We start from the raw sequence: 22,477 nt of genomic DNA on the forward strand, positions 1-22,477 counted from the left end.
ATTCATAAAATATATATATATATATATATATATATTTGTATGTATTGCCTTTCCAGAACCAGAAGTACTATTAGATAGTAATTTAGATACAATCGTAATCATAATCATAAAATAGCGGAGAGCTTTTTCTTTATTACAGTATTTTTTTTTTGGCTGTACATTAACTTATGAACAGTAACTCATACTGTTCATACACGCAGATTACAGTGCAAAAAACATTATGCACTATTCACTTACTGTACAATCACTTTATTAAAAAAAATATTAAAAATAGGTCCTACGGTACTATTTATACATTTAAAAATTATTTTGATACAATATTTTCAATTTTCAGCAAAATAAACTGTATCCAAACGGATCCTGTTGCATCCATTTATTTTATACAATGAAAACGGAGTCTTTTGGTTGAATATTGCAGAAAATCGAGTTTATTTGTGATATATGTATTGTTTAAAGTTATTTAGCAAATTGAGAAGAGAAGCAATTTGTGATATATGTATTGTTTAAAGTTATTTAGCAAATTGAGAAGAGAAGCAAATTGTGACAACGAAATTGCTGAAATTCTAACAAAAAAGGATGAGAGAGGAGAGAGAAATGATGTGATAGTTGGAAAGAGAAAAGAATTGAATTTTAGTAATGAGGTTCCTTTTGATCGAATTCTTTCTCCCCAGATCGATGAAGTGCCCAAAGGAGAAGTGCTTGAAAGGAAAAGTAAAAAAAAAAATTGTGGCAATCAAGTTGCCGAAATTCAAGAGATGGGAGGAGAGAGAAAGAAGGATTATGGCAACCAAGTTGCCGAAAATGGGATGAAAAAAAAAAAAAAGGAATTCTGATCTGAAGTTTCTGAATGACGTTTCCACTAAGAGCAAGCACAATGTGTTGCTGGAGGACCAGCACTAAGACCAATAAAAACGTATATAGAAAGCAAAGTCTCAGGGACCCAGGCTTTAATTCCAAGTTTAATTTCTAACTTCTTTGATTTTTGGGAAGTATTTTCCCTTCCATCTCAGCAATTTCATTGCTACAAATCATTTGCCATAATTTTTTTTTTTCCTCCAATTTTAGGCAACTTGGTTGCCACAATTCTTATTTTCTCCCTCCTCACTCCCCTACAATTTTGACAACTTGGTTGCCACAATTGGTTTCCTTTCAACCACTCCTCCTTCGAGCACTTCTCCTAACAGCTGGGTAGCAAATTCGGGTAGTAAGAATTTTGGTAATGAGATTATCGAAATTCAAATCCTCCCATCACATCACTTGTCTTTCCTCTCATACTTTTTGTTAGATTTTCAGCAATGATGTTGCCGAAATTCACTCTCTTTTCTCAATTTCCCAAATAACTTCGAATAGTACTCATATCACAAATAAACTCGATTTTCTACAATATTCAGCCAAAAGACTTATGAAAACAAGTACTTTGTTGACCCCTCGCAAAAAAACAAACAAAAAAGAAGAAAGAGACAAGAGCGGTTTATTTAATATGGTTGGTAGTTTTCATAGGGACATATACACAATAAATGCAATGAAAACTAGGGACTCTGCATTATCTTCTTTTTATTTATAATTTTCCGATTTTTTTCTTTAGCCGGAGCACGCGCGCGCACACACACACACACACACATATATATATATATATGTGTGTGTGTGTGTGTGTGTGTGTGTGTGTGTGTATTATTACCTGTAATAATTGGTGAACAATTTGCAATCCTATAATGGACCAATAAAAAAAGTGTCAATGAATTGAAAATGACACATTAACACCCATTCAAGGATTGATACGAGAAGTATTTTACACCACTAAAATAACATTTTCCCTGTACCCATAAGTGTCCTTTGATGGTTAGATTTAGTTGTCGTCAGAAACAGTAAATAATGAGAAATGTTATATTTACAACATTTTCACAATAAATTTTAATGGTAGGTTGTTAAAAGTTATTATTAGTATGGCAAAAGAGTAATTTTATTGATAGATTCAAATTATAACCAATAATAATTAACCACTTAAAATTATTTGTAAAAATATTGTAGATGTAGCACTTTTCTTCCATTCATGCTACATTTGAAGTTTTTGAAGGTTTTGGTAAATTCATTATTCATAAGTTGTTTCTAGTATGGCCCAATTGCTTCAATACCACTCTTTAATTAGAGGTTCTCCTAAACTCTTTTTGAGAGTCAGCCATAAATATCGCTTAATTAATTTCCTACCGGCTTTGCTATTTAGGTTATCAGTAGCTAGTTGTTTAGTGGATCACTGATTTAGTCGTAGGTTTAGTCTAGCCTTTCCTGACAAAGAACCATTCTTTTTCATAAATGCAATCCAACACACCAAGGAGGGAAGACAAGTTGTTAGTAAAGATTACCAAAGATGAATCAGATTATTATAAGATTATATATATATATATACACACACACATAGCAGTGTCCCCAACTCCCATCCCATGCCATATTTAAGATATTACCAAAGTTCTGGTTTATTATTTGGAGAATCACCTAATCCATTTACCCTTACATAATTGTGTAATTTACCAATTCCATCTGTATTTAGGGTAACAAATGGCAATTGGGGGGGGGGGGGGGGGGGGTCCATCGGGGGTACGTAAAGGTCTAGTAGAAACGTACAAAATCCATTTGTTAATTATTTGTATTTTATTTTCAATAATTCTATAGTCAAAATATGTTGAGGGGGCTAGTTGTTAATAGCTAATAAAGAAACATAATGTCCATAGTATATAGGAATAGATAAGAATATCAGGAAAAATTTATCAACTCAATTTTTGAATAAAATTGTGCAAATAGTTTTTTCAATAACATTACTCTTTTATTTTAGAGTTTTGCATTTTATCATAAATATTAGTTGTTAACCCGTGCTATGTGAGATATAGACTAAAATAATTTTATAAAATCTTAAATTGATTAAGAAACTATGTCATTGCATGATTTGCTCTTGTATGACTTCTGTAAGGACCCGTTTTAGACTTCTAGCCCAACAGGTATATGGACTTAAGCCCAAAATAATAAATTTGTAGAGAATGGGTTGGAAAACTGGGTTTTAGTGAATCAGATAACAGAAAAATAGATTTTGATGACAAAGAGAGAAAGATAACAGAAGTTTATTAAGGAACAACGTCCTCGGATTGATCCAAGGATACTGATTCTTAGATATTTGCTCTTAAAGCTTTGTTACAGGTCTGGTTCCCAGCTTGTGATGGTGTTTTTCTCTTTTTCTCCCATTTTCTCATGAAGGGTCTCACATTATATAGCTCTCTTTGGGCCATCTTGATCCTACACTTGTTGATCATCTGAGCCCTTATTTGAGTACTTGTCCCGTCAGACATCCTCTTTGGCTTTCTGTGAGTTGCATTCGCCAAGGCAACATTGTTCCGAAGTCTTCTCCACATAAATGTGGCCAGAAAAGTAGCTGTAGTGCATTTAATGCGGTGATAGTAGCTTTCCCTTAGATATTTTTGAGTTTCCTTCATTCTCGCACGTTCATGAGACACGTTCCTACCATTGGAGCTTCTTGGAGGGTTACCCTAGTTGCTGGAATACATACTTGAGCTGCATTCATCATATCCGAGGAGGAGCTCCTCTTCGAACCACCTTCCATTCGTTCCTCACTTATGAGACTTTAACTAGGAACCCCTGACAACTATTTGCCGCTCCTCGAAAAATTCAGCGTCCTCGGACAAAAGCCCAAGGCCCAACATATTATTCTGGGCCTTTATCCCTACAATGACCCTTCAAAATTCTGGTTTTTCCCTCTCTCAACCGAGGAGAAAAAGTGGGATTTTGATTTCCAAGAGATGAAGCCAACTGACTCCTTGATTCACATGTGTGGGAGTACGGTTTAACGCGCCTTATAATTGCTGTTGATGTTTCGAAGTTCGCGAGGCGCCATTGATTGCTCCAAGCGGTGCCTTGTTCCCCAGATCTGACAATGAGGCACATATGCAACGGTGGACCTTTTTCATCGAAGTTTGAGTGGGATAACTCCCACTTAATTTCTCCTCCTATAAAAGGCGCCTGAAGGACTTCTTTTTTTCTCATTTTGCAAAAGCTTTCAAACTTTCAAGAATTCTCAAACTCTCCAGAACTCTCTACAATGTCGCTCATTCACTTCCCGTAAGCTTTCATTTTTCTCTCAAGCTGTTTTATCCTCGACCCTCTTTTCTTTCGAAAGACTTTTTTAGCGTCACTTGTGTTTACTTAGATGGGTGTTCAAATACTTAGTAGACTCCCTGGCCGGTATGGAGGGTTTCAGGGCCAAATACCGTATTCCGCAAGGAGTAGCCCTGCAGTATTGTGCCCCAGACTGAATTCTCACTGATAAAGAAGTGGGTGAAGTCGTCATTCCTATGATTGCTTTCTTAAAAGGAGGAATGACGCTTCCCATGGGTAGGGTAACTAGGGATTACCTGATTAACCACAGACTGACTCCCCATCAGTGCGCCCCCAACCTGTTTAGGGTCTTGGGCTGTATAGACGCTCTCAATAAGCAGATGGGCTTGGGGCTCACATGGCTTAATGTGGTCCACATGTACGAGTGCCATAAGCTCGTCAGTGCAGAATATTATCCAAAGTCTCGATCCGACATCGTTAGACTGATATCGTGCCTTCCCAAGTCAAAAAAGGGCATGAAGGACAATTACCTCCTGGTTTCCGGGGAATGGCATAACGGTCTTCACTGCCTAACTTGGGCGGGTGATCTAGGTGGGGTGCCTTAGGATTAGGTCCCATAGTTTAGTTTTCTTGATATTTTGTCTTCTCGAGTGATAGTTTTTGTTGATCTAACCATCATTTCCTCCTCGGATGCTTTTTTGCAGACAAAAACCACGTTGCTCCGAGACTAAGTCTGGTCAATGTACCGACCCCTAATAAATTATTGAGATCTGAGATATTCGTAAGTGAGGACGGACAACTACGGGCTGCTTCTTTGATTTTGGATTACGAGCCTCTATCTCGTATATTCCAGGACGTAGGTCAGGTAATAAAGGTTGGCGATCCTCGATTGAATCGAATAGACGTTTCCAAGCTGGGGTTTCTAGCTCGGAGAGATCTTCCACCCGTTGAGTTGCCCATCCGGCGTGTTCCCTAGGAAGTAGCTACTCCAAGAGAAGGGACAGATTCTGCACATTTATCCCTCCCGGCCGAGATAGACCAGTTTTGCCTTGAGGACGAAGGTGAAGTTCCAGGTAGGGCGATAGTGCTCTTGAAATTTGAGGCTGATATTGACAGACTCTCTGTAGCCAATACTTCGGGACATGTAATTTCCCAGACTGACTTTGGCTCCGAGGAAGAGGAAATGGCTCTAAACTAGAGGAGAAGTTTGCGAGGCCTCATGGCCTCTAGGAACAAGGGGGCAACTTCACAAGAAGTACCCAAGTCCCAAGTTCCTCCAACTCTTTCTCCTCCTCCCCCTCCTCTCCCTACCGATCCTAGTCTGCACGGGATGAGAGATCTAAAGAAGAAAAGACCAATACAAGAGATTGAGGAGGGAGAGTTGCCCCCTCAGAAGGGCATGAAACAATAAAAGACTACCAAGGATCCAAAGGATAGGAGGTCCTCATCCGTGGATAGTAGAGAAGAGCAAAACCTAGTCGAGGTGCGCCTACAACAGCGTGCTTGCTTGCCTCGGCTAGAGGTAGACGGGGCCGCCATTTCGTGGAATGCCTCCGTTAGGGAGTATTAGAGAGGTCATTCTGTGCATGTGGCTGAGGCCTTGGAGCAGCCACTCCTCCTACCCAAGGACATGAATGCCTTAAGGAAGCTGAAGCAGCATGACCTTTTCCTGTCCCTAAAAAGGGACCTTTCTCTAGTAAGTCCACATTCTCATTCTTTTTACTCGTTTTAGTACTAATATGCTTTCTCGTCTATTTACATGGGATTACAATATTGTTCTTATGCAGATTACCCAGGAGGTTTATGTGGTTGATGAATGGGTTAATAGAGCTAGGAATGATGCCAAGAATGAGGCCAACCTCCGCCTCGATGTCGAGAAGGCTTTGGGGGCTGCAAAGGAGGAAAATAAAGACCTGGCCACCAAGCTAACCACATTGGAGAGGGATTGGAACAGTGCTTTGGTAGGTCTAAAGAATGCTAAGACTCAAGCCGAGGACCAACGCAAGTTGCTTTATCAAACAGAGATAAAGCTGGCCACTTCTAGGCAACTTGCGCTGGATCTGAGGGCGGAGTTACAGAAGGTCAGAGAGGTAGCTCAACTGGCCAAGGAGGCAGTGGAGGTCGAGAAACGAGCAGCCTATACCCTTGGAATAGAGGAAACACAAGCTAGGCTGACTGAGGAGCTGGCCGAGGCATGCAGGGACTACTACGATGCCACAAGGGCTGAAGCCCTTAACATTGCAGGAGTTCCTGCAGACTCGGAGTGGAGACGGCAGGGAAAAACCTACTATCACTCTGATATCCGTGAGATCCCGAGTGGCCTTCCACCTCCCTCTGCCACTACTCCTGAGTCCTTAGAGCAGCCTTTGACTACTCAAGCTACTCTCCCTATTCCCGAGGTTCCAAAGGGACAGCCAAACTGGTGACCAAGGTCAAGGGGCCAAGGGGTCTAAAGACCAGGGCAAGGGTAAGGAGAAAAAGTCCTCCTTTAAAGTCAAAGACGCTGCCAAGGGTAAGGAAGCTGCAGCTAAGGCAAAAGAAGCAGAGGCTGAGACTAAAGAAGCTGATACTAAGGCCAAGGATGCTTCTACCTCTCGGCCAGGGTAGCAAGAAGACCCTCATGCTCCCAGGGCAAAGGCTTAGTACTTAGGATTTTTCTGTAGTTTTTTTTTTTGTAGTGACACTTTTTCACTAAATGTAATGTACTCTTCTTATTTAATAGATTTTTTTTTTTTTTTTTTAATCTCGGAAATCCCTTGCACTTTTATTTTATATGCTTTGAAGATTACCACCATCATAAATAGCGTTGTGTCATTGCTACTTTATACTTGATAAAAACAGACAACAATACGCTGCTAACAATTGAATCAATCTAATTAAGTACCAGCCATATAAGAGTTGACCACATATCCGTATTGCGAGTTGACCTTTCTGCAATGAAAACTAGATCCAAGGGAGATAAGTAATATGTTCTGTAAAGAATAAAAGAGAAAAAGGGAGGAGATATTTTTCATTCAACCCAACTTTTGGATAAATAAGTAGGGACTTTAGCTTGCTCAAAGCCAACCATCCAAGGAGTTGGATGTAATTCTGAATTGGTTTTGATACTTTGTGGAGTGTACATAGATGTTATTGAGTGTTAATTTCTCCAAGGAACCTGATATTACTTAGGTTCTATTTAAACACTTATAAAAAATGTCATAGTGTATTAATTTCCCAAAGCATCTTGTCCAAGGACTTTAGGCATGACCAAGGTTCTATTTAAACACTTATAAAGATGTCGCAAAGTGTTAATTTCCCCAAAGCATCTGGTCCGAGGACTCAGGCATGGCTAAGGTTCTATTTAAACACTTATAAAAAATGTCATAGTGTATTAATTTCTCTAAAGCATTTGGTCCAAGGACTTCAGGCATGACTAAGGTTCTGTTTAAACACTTATAAAAAATGTCATAGTGTATTAATTTCCCCAAAGCATCTGGTCTGAGAACTTGAGGCATGACTAAGGTTTTGTTTAAACACTTATAAAGATGTCGCAAAGTATTAATTTCCCCAAAGCATCTGGTTCGAGGACTCAGGCATGACTAAGGTTCTGTTTAAACACTTATAAAAAATGTCACAGTGTATTAATTTCTCCAAAACATCTAGTTCGAGGACTTCAGGCATGACTAAGGTTCTGTTTAAATACTTATAAAAAATTTCATAGTGTATTAATTTCCCCAAAGCATCTGGTTTGAGGACTTCAAGCATGACTAAGGTTCTATTTAAACACTTGTAAAAAATGTCATAGTGTATTAATTTTCCCAAAGCATCTAGTCCGAGGACTTCAGGCATGACTAAGGTTCTGTTTAAACACTTATAAAGATGTCGCAAAGTATTAATTTTCCCAAAACATCTGATCCGAGAACTTCAGGCATGACTAAGGTTCTGTTTAAACACTTATAAAAAAATGTCATAATGTATTAATTTTCCCAAAGCATTTGGTCCAAGGACTTCAGGCATGACTAAGGTTCTGTTTAAACACTTATAAAGATGTCACAAAGTGTTAATTTCCCCAAAGTATCTAGTCCGAGGACTTAGGCATGACTAAGGTTCTGTTTAAACACTTATAAAAAATGTCATAGTGTATTAATTTCCTCAAAGCATCTGGTCCGAGAACTTCAGGCATGACTAAGGTTCTGTTTAAACACTTATAAAGATGTCGCAAAGTATTAATTTCCCGAAAGCATCTGGTTTGAGGACTCATGCATGACTAAGGTTCTGTTTGAACACTTATAAAAAATGTCATAGTGTATTAATTTCCCTAAAGTATCTAGTCCGAGGACTCAGGCATGACTAAGGTTCTGTTTAAACACTTATAAAAGAATAATAACAAGAAGTATAGCGCATTTATACAACAAATGGACGTATTGATAAATGAAACTTTTATTAATAATAATACCTCTTCAGGTTGTTTACATTTCAAGGGCGTGGTATTACATGCTCATCTAAGTTTTCCAGAAAATACGCTCCTATACTAGCCACCAAGGTGATGCGGTATGATTCTTCCCAATTGGACCATAGCTTTCCCCACGCTGGGTTCTTTGTAGTACCTAGAACTTTTCTCAACACCAAGTCACCAGGCGCTAATGGCCTTAACTTTACATTGGCATCATAACTTTGCTTGAGTTTGTGTTGGTAGTATGCCAACTGAACCATTGCATTCTCTCTTCTTTCCTCAATGAAGTCTAAGCACTTTTCTAATAGATCATTGTTGTTGCTCGGATTGAATGAGCTGGTCCTTAACGTTGGGAAGTCAGTCTCTAAAGAAATGACAGCTTCGGCCCCATAGGTGGTTGAAAAGGGGGTTTCCTCGGTGGATATGTGAGGCATGGTTTGGTATGTCCAGAGGACATGTTGCAGCTCTTCCACCCATTTTCCCTTCACATCATCCAACCTCTTCTTGAGTCCATTCATTATGACCTTGTTAACAGCCTTGGCTTGTCCATTCCCTTAGGGGTAAGCTGGGGTAGAGTATCTGTTCTTAATTCCCAAGTCACAGTAGTATCTCCTAAAAGATTTGCTATCAAACTGTAGGCCGTTGTTCAAGATGAGGGTATGAGGGACTCTGAATCGGGTGACAATGTTTTTCCAAACAAACTTCTTGGCGTCCATGTCCTTGATGTTTGCCAAGGGCTTAGCTTCAACCCATTTAGTGAAGTAGTCCGTGCCGACTAGCAGGTATCTCTTGTTTCCTGCTACTTTGGGGAAAGGGCCTACAATGTCTAAGCCCCATTGCGCGAACGGCCAAAGGCTGGACAGAGGGTTAAGGACTCCTCCCGGTTGGAGCATGTTTGGCGCGAACCTTTGACATTGGTCGCATTTCCTTACATATTCCTGTGCTTCCTTTTGCATATTTGGCCAACAATAGCCTTGAGTGATGGCTGTGTGTGCCAAAGATCTACCTCCAGTGTGGCTTTCGTAGATCCCCTCGTGTAACTCCTCCAATAGTAATTCTGTTGCCTCGAGGTGTATACACAGCAAGTTCGGCCTGGAAAATGAGCATTTATATAACTTTTGATCCTCAGATAGCCAGAATCGAGGAGCCTTCCTACGTACCTTGGCTGCTTTTGATTTTTCCTCAGGTAGGATGTTGTCCTTCAAGAATGATATCACGGGATCCATCCAGCTAGGCCCTACCCTGACTTGGTGAAAATGGACCACCTCTTTCTCCACCTCTCTCTCCACCCCTACGGGTTTGTACAAATCCTCTACAAGGATGACCTGAGATAGGCCCTGTGTCGGGGAGGTCGCAAGCGTGACTAGGGAATCAGCATGTGTGTTTCCACTTCTAGGGATATGCAATAGAATGAAAGATTTGAATCCTGATCGTAGGTGTCCCACCTGACTCAAGTACTTTTGTAGTCTTTCGTCCCTCGCTTCAAATTCTCCTTTTACTTGACCAACGACTAATCTTGAGTCTGAGAACATCTCTATTGCCTTTGCGCCCATTTTTTGAACCATGGTCATTCTCATCAGCAGGGCCTCATATTCAACCTCGTTATTTGTGGCTGAGAAGTCTAGCCTCAGTGACTTCTTAATAGTGATTTTCTCGGGGGATATTAATACTATCCCCACCCCGGACCCTTTTTGGTTTGCTGCACTATCGACGTACACTTTCCAGGATAGGGGGTCATGTTGGGAGATCATGTCGACTGATTTTCCATCCATGTGCTGTGCTCCTGTCACTTCTTCTAATGGGGGTTCAGCGAACTCGGCCACCAGGTCCACGAGGACCTGGCCCTTGACAAAGGTACGAGGCATGTACTTGATATCAAAAGCTCCTAGGATTGTGCCCCATTTAGCGATCCTCCCCGTGTAATCAGCACTTCGAAGTATAACTTTGAGTGGAAGTTGAGTCAGGACGACAACTGTATGTGCTTGGAAGTAATGGGGAAGCTTTCGTGTACCAAACACCATTGCCAAGACGGCCTTCTCTAGTGGTAGATAACGAACTTCGGCCTCATGTAGTGATTTTCTTACATAGTAAACTGGCAGTTATACGTCATTGTCAATTCGTATCAACACCAAACTTACAGCGTGAGGGGCCACGACAATGTAAGCAAACAGGACCTCATCCACCTCAGGACTGAACATGATAGGTGGCCACGATAGATATTCTTTAAGTTTTTGGAAAGCCAATGCACACTCCTCTGTCCATTCAAATCTCTTCCACTTTTTCATCAAGAGGAAGAAAGGTCTACACCTATCCGCTGACCGAGAAATAAACCGATTCAAGGTGGTAGCCATTCTAGTAAGGTTCTGGACCTCTTTAGGATTCCGAGGTGGTTGTATACTGTTAATGGCTTTGATTTGATCGGGGTTGACCTCAATACCCCTGTGAGTCACCATGTATCCCAAGAACTTGCCTGATCTGACACCAAACAAGCACTTGGAAGCGTTTAGACGCAACTTGTATTTCCTCAGGATTCCAAAGATGTTTCCGAGGTCTCTCACGTGCTCAGACACCACCTTACTCATCACCACCATGTCGTCTATATAGACTTCAATACTTTTACCCAACTGTGGTTCAAACATTCTCGTCATCATCCTTTGATAGGTAGACTCTGCATTTTTAAAGTCAAATGGCATTACCTTATAGTGGTAGTTTCCAGTGGGAGTGACAAATGCAGTCTTTTCTTGATTGTCCAGGGCAAGTGGTATCTGATGATACCCTTGAAAGGCGTCTAAGAAACTCATCCGAGGATGGCCCATCGTTGCATCCACCAATTGGTCTATTCGAGGCAGAGGGAAGGGGTCTTTTGGGTAGGCCTTATTCAGATTCGTGAAGTCTACGCACATTCACCACTTCCCGCTCTTCTTTTTTTACTACTACAGTATTGGCCAATCATTCGGGGTAGAAAACCTCATTGATAGCCCCTGCCTGTTTGAGTTTTATCACCTCTTCCCTGACAGCGTCTACATGCTTTTTAGATGGGCGCCGAGGCAATTTTTTCTTGGGAGTGATGGATGGGTTAACGTTCAAATGATGGTAGATGAAATTCGGATCCACCCCCGAGGCCTCATAAGTGTCCCATGCAAACACATCAATGTTTCTTCTAAGGAATTCCAACAGCTCTTCCTTCTCTTGAGGAGGCAGTTGAGCCCTGACCAGAAAGAACTTCTCCAAATCACCACCTATAACAAATTTTTCCAAATCCTCGCATTTCGGCTCTTTGGTTGGTCCACAAGCTGACGACTCTGGAGGTTTTGATTGCTATAAGTCCCTTTTAGCAATAGCCGAAGAACTAGCTTCGTGTCGATGTGAGATGGCCACCACAAGGCATTGCCTAGCCATAGATTGACTCCTCACAATCTCTTCGACGTGGCCTCCCGAGAGGTATTTCACTTTCTGGTGCAAGGTAGATGAGACGGCTTCCATAGTATGAAGCCAGGGTCTGGCCACAATAGCCATGTAGGGGGAATAGGCATCCACCACGATGATGTCTACCTCCACCATTTCCGAACCAGCCTGTATGGGTAGTCTAATTTGACCTTTTGGAATAACAGTCTTCTCTTCAAAACTTATCAGAGGGGAATCGTAGGTTGTCAGGTCCTTAGGTTTTAACCTCAGCCCCTTGTATAGGTCGGGGTACATGATCTTGACAGTGTTACCTTGGTCTACCTCTCTTTACATCATACCCCCCTATCCTGAGTGTGACCACTAAAGCATTGTCATAGGGTTGGATGGTTTCGATCTTATCCTTGTCCGAAAAGCCCAGAACTGGCCAGATTTCTATTATGGCTCTTTTAGGCTCTAAATTGTTGCTTTTAGCGGGTAACCGAGCTACAGATATCACTCTGGAGGGACAAGAACCGGTCCTACCGGGAACAACGAAGATGACATTGATAGTTCCCAAAGGCGGTCTTGAAGAATCATCCCTTCGGGGTTCTAAATTTGTCTGGCCCCCCTGGCCACTAGAATGGTGCAACAGCTATTTCAACTTTCCTTCTCGGACCAGTTAGTCCAAATGGTCCCACAAATTCTTGCAATCCTCCGTAGTGTGTCCCTGGTCATGATGGTACTGGCAATAAAGGTTCTGGTTGCGCCTCAGGGGGTTTCCAACCATCTTGTTTGGCCATTTGAAGAACGATTCATTCTTAATCTTATCTAGAACCTGGTGCACCAGTTCTCGGAACACTACATTGACCACCTGAGTATTGGTAGATCCTGACTGACCAGCAAAATCTCTCCATGGCCGATTGTTATTGTATCGGTCCGACCTAAAATCCCTCCTCTCTTGAGGGATAACCTTATCCTTTCCTTTTTCTTGTTGTTGGTCCTTTTCGACCCTTTTATACTTGTCAATCTTATCCATGAGCTAGCACACACTAGTGACAGGCTTCCCTGTCAAAGACTTTCTTAAGCCGTGCTCGGCTGGGAGGCCGACCTTGAATGTACTGATGGCTACGTCTTTAAAGTCGCCGTCAATTTCATTGTACATCTCCCAGTACCTATCCGAGTACATTTTTAGGGTCTCTCCGTTTTTCGTACTTAAGGATAGTAGGGAAGATAGGGGTCAAGGAACTCTGCTGCAGGTGACGAATTGAGAACCAAATGCCTGGGTGAGCTCCTTGAAGGAGCTTATGGAATCGACCTTCAGGCTGTCAAACCATCTCATTGCTACGGGTCCTAGGCTGGATGAGAAGACCTTGCACATCAAGGCTTCGTCTAGGGAATGGACAACCATTCTCTGATTGAAGTGGCTCACATGCTCAACGGGGTCTGCCTTGCCATTATACATGGTAAAAGTGGGCTGAGTGAACCGCCGAGGGAGTTCCGCTACCTCAATTTTGTGCGTGAAAGGCGACCTGGAGATTTGATCCAACGCCTTGCCCATAGCGTCGTTTCCCACACCTTTTTGAGGTGGGCTCTTATGCCTACGTTTGTGGTGGTGCTCCTCTTCGTAGGAGAAAGACTCGCTGGGTGGGGTCTTTGACCTTCGTCTGTAGCTAGCATCCTCTTCACCGTCAAGGGAGGCGTTCGGGCTGGAGGAGGCTTGCCTTCGCTGTGCATGGCGCAGCTTTCTCTTCAGCTGGTCGACTTTCAGTTGCAGTGCTCTGGTATTCTCCTCCTGAGAGGGGTGACCCTTTCCCCATGACTAACTTCTTCTGATCTGGGCACTATGCACACTCCCCTCCCGATCTCTTCTCCGCTCAAGGTTGATAAAAGGATTTTGATGTTGGGATCCTATGGACTTTGCCTATTATGGATCTGAACCTACCATGGTTGAATGTTGCGCTCACTATCACCAAAGTATTCTCCCCACAGACAATGCCAATTGTAAGGACTTGGTTTAGACTTTTAGCCTAATGGGTATATGGACTTAAGCCTAAAAAAACTCAAAACAATAAATTTGTAGAGAATGGGTTGGAAAACTGGGTTTTAGTGAATCAGATAACAGAAAAATAGATTTTGATGGCAAAGAGAGAAAGATAACAGAAGTTTATTAAGGAACAACGTCCTTGGATTGGTCCGAGGATACTAATTCTTAAATATTTGCTCTTAAAGCTTTATTACAGGTCTGGTTCCCAGCTTGCGATGGTGTTTTTCTCTTTTTCTTTCTTTTCCTCCCATTTTCTCATGGAGGGTCTCTCACATTATATAGCCCTCTTTAGGCCATCTTGATCTTACACTTGTTGATCATCTGAGCCCTTATTTAAGTACATGTCCCATTGGACACCCTCTTTGGCTTTCTATGAGTTGTATTCGCCAAGGTAGCATTGTTCAGAGGTCTTCTCCACATAAATGCGGCCAGAAAAGTAGCTGTAGTGCATTTAATGCGATGGTAGCAACTTTCCCTTAGATATTTTTGAGTTTCCTTCATTCTCGCACATTCATGAGACACATTCCTATCACTGGAGCTTCTTGGAGGGTTACTCTAGTTGCTGGAATACATACTTGAGCTGCATTTATCATATTCGAGGAGGAGCTCCTCCTCGAACCACCTTCCATTCGTTCCTCACTTATAAGACTTTAATTGGGAACCCCTGACAACTATTTGCCCCTCCTCGAACAAAAGCCCAAGGCCCAACATATTATTCTAGACCTTTATCCCTACAACTTCAATTTGTGTTACAATTTGATGAATAAGTCATTACTTAAACATACAATGGCTTACAAAAAATTTGTAACCTCACAAATTTGGAGATAATTAAATTATTAACGTTTGAGATTGAGTTTAAGTTGGATTTATTAGAGAGATAGAGTTTCACTCCTTATTTTGGACTAAACAAAAATAATTTTGTCTAAAAAAAATGATAAAGATGAGTTTGAGTTTAAGTGGACTTGTAAGAGAGATAGAGTTTCACTCTTGGTTAAGTTTGGTCTAAACAAAAATAATTTTATTTAAAAAAAAAATGATAATGATGTGACATGCTCTCAAGAGGTCAATAAAAAGTCAAAGATTCCAGTGTTATATATATATATATATATATATATACATACTAGTTGAATGCCCATGCGTTGCACAGTTTTGGTCAATAACTTATTAAATACAATATATAATAATGCATTTGAGAAATAATAAATTAAATGAAATATTTTTATTCATAATTCTTTTTAACAGTACCAATTGTCTAATAAAACTAAACAACAAAAATTAATATCAACATTTAACAAAATAATATGTCCATGTAAATTAATATTTAAGCATTAAATCAGTATTAACATAAAATTCACAAATTAAGCTATCCAAATGTATAAGCATTAAAAAAATAAAAATAAAAATTCCATTTTCTATATAATATAATATAATATAAGAGAATTGATTGAGTATCACAACTCTTAGCCTACTCGATGATGTAGTCGAAATTCTACATTGTATTATACTTGGGTAATGCATGACCTATTTAAAATTTATATGGAAATAAATTATAATCATATTGATAATATGAAGCGTATACACTCTCACTTTCTCTCATGCACTAGTGTGTAGTGAATAATAGGGTGTGTATTAGTTTTTTTTTTTTTTTTTTTAACCCTATTTAATTGATGGGTTATTGTGGGTAATTCGAGGTATATTCCAGGATTACTTAATAAATTTCTCTAGTTGACAACAAAAAGTGTACCATGCAGCTAGTTGAATTTGCCTATTGTGTCCTGATGCATCAATCGGTGGTTAGGGAAAACCCCAAATACTAGACACATTGTATTACACTTTTATCATCAATGAAAAAATATTTCTATCTTCTATTCATAAAAAAAAAAAATATATATATATATATATATACATATATATTTGTATGTATTGCCTTTCCAAAACCAGAAGTACTATTAGATAGTAATTTAGATACAATCGTAATCATAATCATACAATAGCGGAGAGCCTTTTTTTTTTTTTTTTTTGGCTATATTAGGTGTGCGTTTGGGTTTTGCGCCTAGCTCCTGCGTTTGCGTTTTTTTTTTTTTTTTTTTTTTTTTTTTTTTTTTTTTTTTTTTCAGCGACTCTTGCATTATTCATGAGATATAAACAGTATATTTAGCTTATGTACAGTAATTCATACTGTTCATGCATGCGGATTATACTATACAAAAGACATTGTGTACTGTTCACGGGACTCACAACTACTTTTTTAAAAAAATATAAAAAATAGATCTCACGGTACTGTTTACAAATTTAAAAATTATTTTGCTACAGAGTTTTTAGTTTTCAGCAAAATAAACTGTATTCAAACGTCCCTAGATTGCATCCATCTATTTTATATATGATGAAAACTAGTACTTTGTTGACCCTTCACAAAAAAAACAAACAAAAAAGAAAAAAGAGACACGAGCTGTTTATTTAATATGGTTGGTAGTTTTTCATAGGGACATATACACATTAAATGCAATGAAAACTAGGGACTCTACATTATCTTCTTTTTATTTTTAATTTTCCGATTTTTTTCTTTAGCCGGAGCGCGCATATATATATATATATATATATATATATGTATATATGTATGTATTATTACCTGTAAGAATTGGTGAACAATTTGCAATCCTATAATGGACCAATAAAAAAAGTTTCAATGAATTAAAAATGACACATTAACACCCATTCAGGGATCGATACAAGAAGTATTTTACAACACTAAAATAACATTTTCTTGTACCCATAAGTGTCCTTTGATGGTTAGATCTAGTTGTCGCCAGAAACAATAAATAATGAGAAATGTTATATTTACAACATTTGCATAATAAATTTTAATAGTAAGTTGTTACAAGTTATTATTAATAGGGTAAAAGAGTAATTTTATTGATAGATTCAAAAAAAAAAAAATTTTGAAGCAGAGATAGATTCAAATTATAATCAATAATAACTAACCACTTATAATTATTTGTGAAAATATTATAGATATAACACTTTTCTTCCATTCATTCATGCTACATTTGAAGTTTTTGAAGGTTTTGGTAAATTCATTATAAGTTGTTTCTAGTATGGCCCAATTGCTTCAATACCACTCTTTACATTAGAGATTCTCCTAAACTCTTTTTGAGAGTCAGCCATAAATATCGCTTAATTAATTTCCTACCTGCTTTGCTATTTAGGTTATCAGTAGCTAGTTGTTTAGTGGCCCACTGATTTAGTCGTAGGTTTAGTCTAGCCTTTCCTGACAAAGAACCATTCTTTTTCATAAATGCAATCCAACACACCAAGGAGGGAAGACAAGTTGTTAGTAAAGATATTACCAAATATGAATCAGATTATTATAAGATTATATATATATATATACACACACATAGCAGTGTCCCCAACTCCCATCCCATGCCATATTTACCCTTACATAATTGTGTAATTTACCAATTCCATCTGTATTTAGGGTAACAAATGGTAATATGGGTGGGGGGGGGGGGGGGGTTTCCATCATATAAACCTTGGGTACGTAAAGGTCCGGTAGAAACGTACAAAATCCATTTGCTAATTATTTGTATTTTATTTTCAATAATTCTATAGTCAAAATATGTTGAGGGGGCTAGTTGTTAATAGCTAATAAAAAAACATAATATCCATAGTATATAGGAATAGATAAGAACATCAGGAAAATTTATCAACTCAATTTTTGAAAAAAATTGTGCAAATAGTTTTTTCAATAATTTACTCTTTTATTTTAGAGTTTTGTGTTTTATCATGAATATTAGTTGCTAACCTATACTATGTGAGATAGTCTAAAATAATTTTATAAAATCTTAAATTGATTAAGAAATTACGTTATTGTATGATTTGCTTTTGTATAACTTCAATTTGTATTACAATTTGATGAAGAAGTCATTATTTAAATGTACAATGGCTTACAAAAAATTTGTAACCTCGCAAATTTAGAGATAAATTATTAACGTTTGAGATTGAATTTAAGTTGGATTTGTTAGAGAGATAGAGTTTCACTTCTTATTTTGGACAAAACAAAATAATTTTGTTTAAAAAAAATGATAATGATGAGTTTGAGTTTAAGTGGACTTGTAATAGAGATAAAGTTTTACTCCTGATTAAGTTTGGACTAAACAAAAATAATTTTATTTAAAAAAAAAATGATAATGATGTGGCATGCTCTGAAGAGGTCAATAAAAAGTCAAAGATTCCAATGTTATATATATATATATATATATATATAGAGAGAGAGAGAGAGAGAGAGAGAGAGAGAGAGAGAGAGAGAGAGAGAGAGAGGTTATTGTTCATAATTTGTATATGCCATAGCATATACTTTCATACACCCATTTAATACAATGAAATATGATAAGTTGCTTGTGATGCTGTCCAATTGTATCAATTATTTAAATTAAAACCAATATCGGAAGGCTACATTACCTTCTTTTTATTTTTCTGTGTTGATCTAAGGCTATATGGTCTGGTACCTACTAGAAAAAATGGTTTTTTTTTTGGCAGCAGAAACCATTTTTGTTAGTTTATAGTTATCTATTCCATTTCAAAATCAAATATTACAATTTTTTTTTTTTATGATAATAATATTATAAATTTTGAAATCATCGTCGGCTTATAAATGAAGTATAGCAATAAAAGTGGTGCAAAGTTTCGTTATCATCAAAATATAACTAAAGAAAACAAGTGAAAGAGACGTGAGACTCAAAAATCAACATCACCCATTATTATGGTGGAAAAAAAATCCAAAGTTTGGAGTTTTGAAAAATTCCTCCAATAGTAGTTTTTTTTTTAAAAAAACCCTAGGACTGAAATAGAAAGTCCAGCTGTCATGCGCCTACGGGGGGAGGAGAAAATCCCAAGAAATCCGGCATTCTTAAATTTTGAAGAAAAGCTGAAAGAAATTGACGCCGCAATCTCTGCACCTGATACAAAGCTGGCAGATTTACCATTTCCAGATCATACACCGAATTGTGAGGAAAACAAGGAGAGATTTATGGAGTTTAAAAAGTTAAATGTCAAGGAGGATGAGCTGAAGAAGTCAGCGGACTATTGGGTTGGGCCCACATCTAAAGTGGACAAGGCTTTTATGGATTTGGACCCTGCCTTACCCACCCCAACTAATACACCAATGGGCCAAGCTTTAAGTCAAGCCCAAGTCCTATTTAATATAGGATCTCATATCCCAAGCCCACCATGTGAAACAAAAAGAAAGACGTTAAGGAGCCCAGCTCAGAAAAAGAATAAAAAAGAGAGCAACGTGACGGGGAAGGAGAATGCATGGAAAGGGGCTCGGGTTATGAACAAACGGGATGAGGAGCTCACTGATAAGGTGATGAGTTCTAAAGACAATGAAGTAGGACTGAAGCAAAAGATACGTGCTCCTTTAGAAGAGATCCCGAAGGGAGAGGAAGCGGGGAAAAAACAGAAAATAGAAGGAGAGGTGCTAGCGCTTAGTAAAATAATGGCAACGCAACTTAGATCGGCGGCGGCTGCTGGACAGCCCCGTCGGGAGCAATGAGTGCCATCTGTTGGAATTGTCGGGGGCTTGGGAACCCCTGTACAGTTAAAGCTCTCTAGAAGGTGGTTTTGGAGGAAGATCCCACTTTGGTCTTCATCATTGAGACCAAGTTAGTAGTGTCTGAAATGAAAGGTATCAAGAGCAAACTAGATCGGCAACAGGGTCCGGTTGTCCCTAGTATAAAGCGGGGTGGAGGTTTGGTACTCTTATGGAGAAGTTCTACGAAAGTGGACGTCCAAACTTTCTCGCCTCATCATATAGATGCTGTAGTTACTGAAGAACATGGTAACAGGACGTGGAGATTCACCGGTTTCTACGGCCACCCGGAAACTAGCAAAAGAGAGGAGTCTTGGAGACTGTTGGAAGAGTTGAGTAAGAGAAGTGATCTTCCATGGATTTGCATGAGGGACTTCAATGAAATATTACATCTTAGAGAGAAGGTGGGAGGTAACTTAAGGCCTGAGGGGCAGATGAGGAGCTTTAGGGAGACAGTAAATCGATGCAATCTCCGAGATATGGGGTATATAGGTTCTGACTTTACTTGGAGTAGGAGGCTGGGCGGACGAGGCTGGGTTAGAGAACGTCTGGATAGGGCCCTAGTATCATCATCCTGGGTGGCAATGTTCCCGGGTGTGAGATTACATCATGTGGCAGCATCAATGTCAGACCATTGCATGTTGGTACTCAAAGCTCCACGGACAAGGCGAGGATGGCGTCGGAGATCTAAAATGTTTAGGTTTGAATCAATGTGGCTAAAGGATGAACAATGTGAGGAAGTGGTGTCCGAAGCATGGGAGAGAGGGAAAAGCATGGGTACTCAAAACCTGTTTACGTAATGCATGGAAGAATGTAGAAGGTCACTATCCTCTTGGAATAAAAATAATTTTGGCCACGTAGGTTGGAAGATTTCAACACTCCAAAAAAAGTTTCAGTGGTTGGAAGGGAGACGGGATTGTCTGGTGAATATGGGGGAGGTTGAAGAAACAAAGGTGGAGCTAAATAGGATGCTAGCGGTGGAAGAAGATATGTGGCATCAACGATCTAGGCACTGTTGGTTGCAGTCTGGTGACCGTAATACCTCTTTCTTTCATGCAAAAGCCTCTAATCGACACCAACGAAACAAAATCCTCAGGATCAAGGATTCAGAAGATAACTGGCAAGAGGATGAGGAGATGATTGGCAGAACTTTTGTGGAATATTTTGAGAACCTGTTCACAACTTCTCAACCAGAGGTCAGTGCAGAATTGTTAGATGCCATCCAGACCAAAGTGACTGACAAAATGAATACTAGACTATTACAGGAATTTCAAGCCTCAGAGGTAGAGAAAGCTTTAAAACAGATGCATCCAATGAAGGCGCCCGGACCCGATGGTATGTCTCCCTTATTCTATCAACACTTTTGGCCTACTGTAAATTCTATTGTTACACGTACTATGTTGGATTTTCTTAACCATGGTGCAGCTCCTCCTAACTTTCATGAAACACATATTGTCCTTATCCCAAAGACTAAGAATCCAGAAAGAGTGACTGACTATAGGCCAATCAGTTTGTGCAATGTGGTATACAAGTTAGCATCCAAAGCGATGGCAAACAGGTTGAAGCTGGTGCTGCAGGACGTTATATGTGAAAACCAAAGTGCCTTTGTGTCTGAAAGGCTCATCACTGATAATGTTCTAGTGGCGAAGGCTTATCACTGATAATGTTCTAGTGGCGCATGAGATAATGAACCACATTAACAGGAAGAAGAAAGGAAAGTGTGGAGAGATGGCGTTGAAGCTAGACATGAGCAAAGCCTACGATCGCGTGGAATGGGACTGCTTGAAACAAATCATGGCCAAACTAGGATTTCATGAGCATTGGATCCGCCTGGTTATGAGATGTGTCTCCTCAGTCACTTATGCTGTATGGGTCAATGGAAATGCATGTGGGAAGATTGTTCCTACGCGAGGGCTACGCCAAGGAGACCCTTTGTCGCCGTATCTATTCTTGATTTGTGCTGAAGGACTATCGACGCTGCTGCATAAGGCTGTTCGACATAAGGAGCTAAAAGGTGTTGCGGCATCGGCAAGGGGGCCTAGAATTTCACATTTATTTTTTGCTGATGACAGTTTGATTTTTGGGAGGGCAACTGTGAAGGAGTGCTCTGAAATCCAGCGGGTATTACAGGTTTATGAAGAGTCCTCCGGCCAACAACTGAACAGGAATATGACCTCACTTTTCTTTAGTCACAATACTGCCAATGGAGTGAAGGAGACAATAAAAGCTATGTTTGGAGCACAGGTCATAAAACCACATGAGTCTTATCTCGGGTTACCATCCTTGGTGGGTAGGTCAAAAAGAAACACTTTCGCTCAGCTGAAGCAACGGGTGTCAAACAAGCTAGCAAGCTGGAAGGAAAAACTGCTCTCAAGTGTAGGGAAGGAAGTTCTGATAAAAGTGGTCGCTCAAGCAGTCCCGTCGTATACGATGAGCTATTTCAAGCTCCCTAATACTTTATGTGATGAGCTGACAGGGATGGTAAGACAATTTTGGTGGGGACAGGTGAAGGATGAGAAGAAGCTAGCATGGATGAGCTGGGAGAAGATGTGCTTGCCAAAGGAAAGAGGTGGAATGGGTTTTAGGGACCTGAAGCTGTTCAATCTTGCCCTCTTGGCGAAGCAGGGGTGGAGACTGCAAACGAACTCATCCTCACTTTTCTACAGGGTATATAAAGCCAAGTACTTCCCAAGATGTGATTTTATTGAGGCTAGTTTGGGGAGCCAACCATCTTTTGCATGGAGAAGTATCTGGGCAGCCCAAGACATAGTTAAAAGGGGCATAAGATGGCAGGTGGGTGATGGAGAAAAGATTCAGATATGGAAGGATAAATGGCTCTAACAGCCAAGCACTTATAGGGTGGTAACACCTGCGAGCTCAAGTCAGCAAGTTGAGAGGGTTTGTG

General features: G+C 39.6%; 1 protein-coding gene across 1 annotated transcript; it reads right to left on the minus strand.

The window, feature by feature from the left end:
- Positions 1-11,503: 11,503 nt before the first annotated feature.
- LOC115964672 lies at positions 11,504-12,253 on the minus strand. The gene is made up of 2 exons (XM_031083935.1): positions 11,969-12,253; positions 11,504-11,872 (listed from the first exon to the last, which is right to left on the minus strand). Exons 1-2 carry the CDS (start codon positions 12,251-12,253, stop codon positions 11,504-11,506), a joined length of 654 nt encoding a protein of 217 aa, XP_030939795.1.
- Positions 12,254-22,477: the final 10,224 nt, after the last annotated feature.

Source organism: Quercus lobata, chromosome 10, assembly GCF_001633185.2.
Source record: "Quercus lobata isolate SW786 chromosome 10, ValleyOak3.0 Primary Assembly, whole genome shotgun sequence".
Taxonomy (NCBI): Eukaryota; Viridiplantae; Streptophyta; class Magnoliopsida; order Fagales; family Fagaceae; genus Quercus; species Quercus lobata.

Coding starts and splice junctions, on each gene's coding strand:
- LOC115964672 (XM_031083935.1), bottom strand. CDS start 12,253: ATGTACCCCGACCTATACAAGGGGCTGAGGTTAAAACCTAAGGACCTG. Junction 11,873..11,968: donor GAGGCCACGTCGAAGAGATT/GTGAGGAGTCAA, acceptor AGGGACTTATAG/CAATCAAAACCTCCAGAGTC.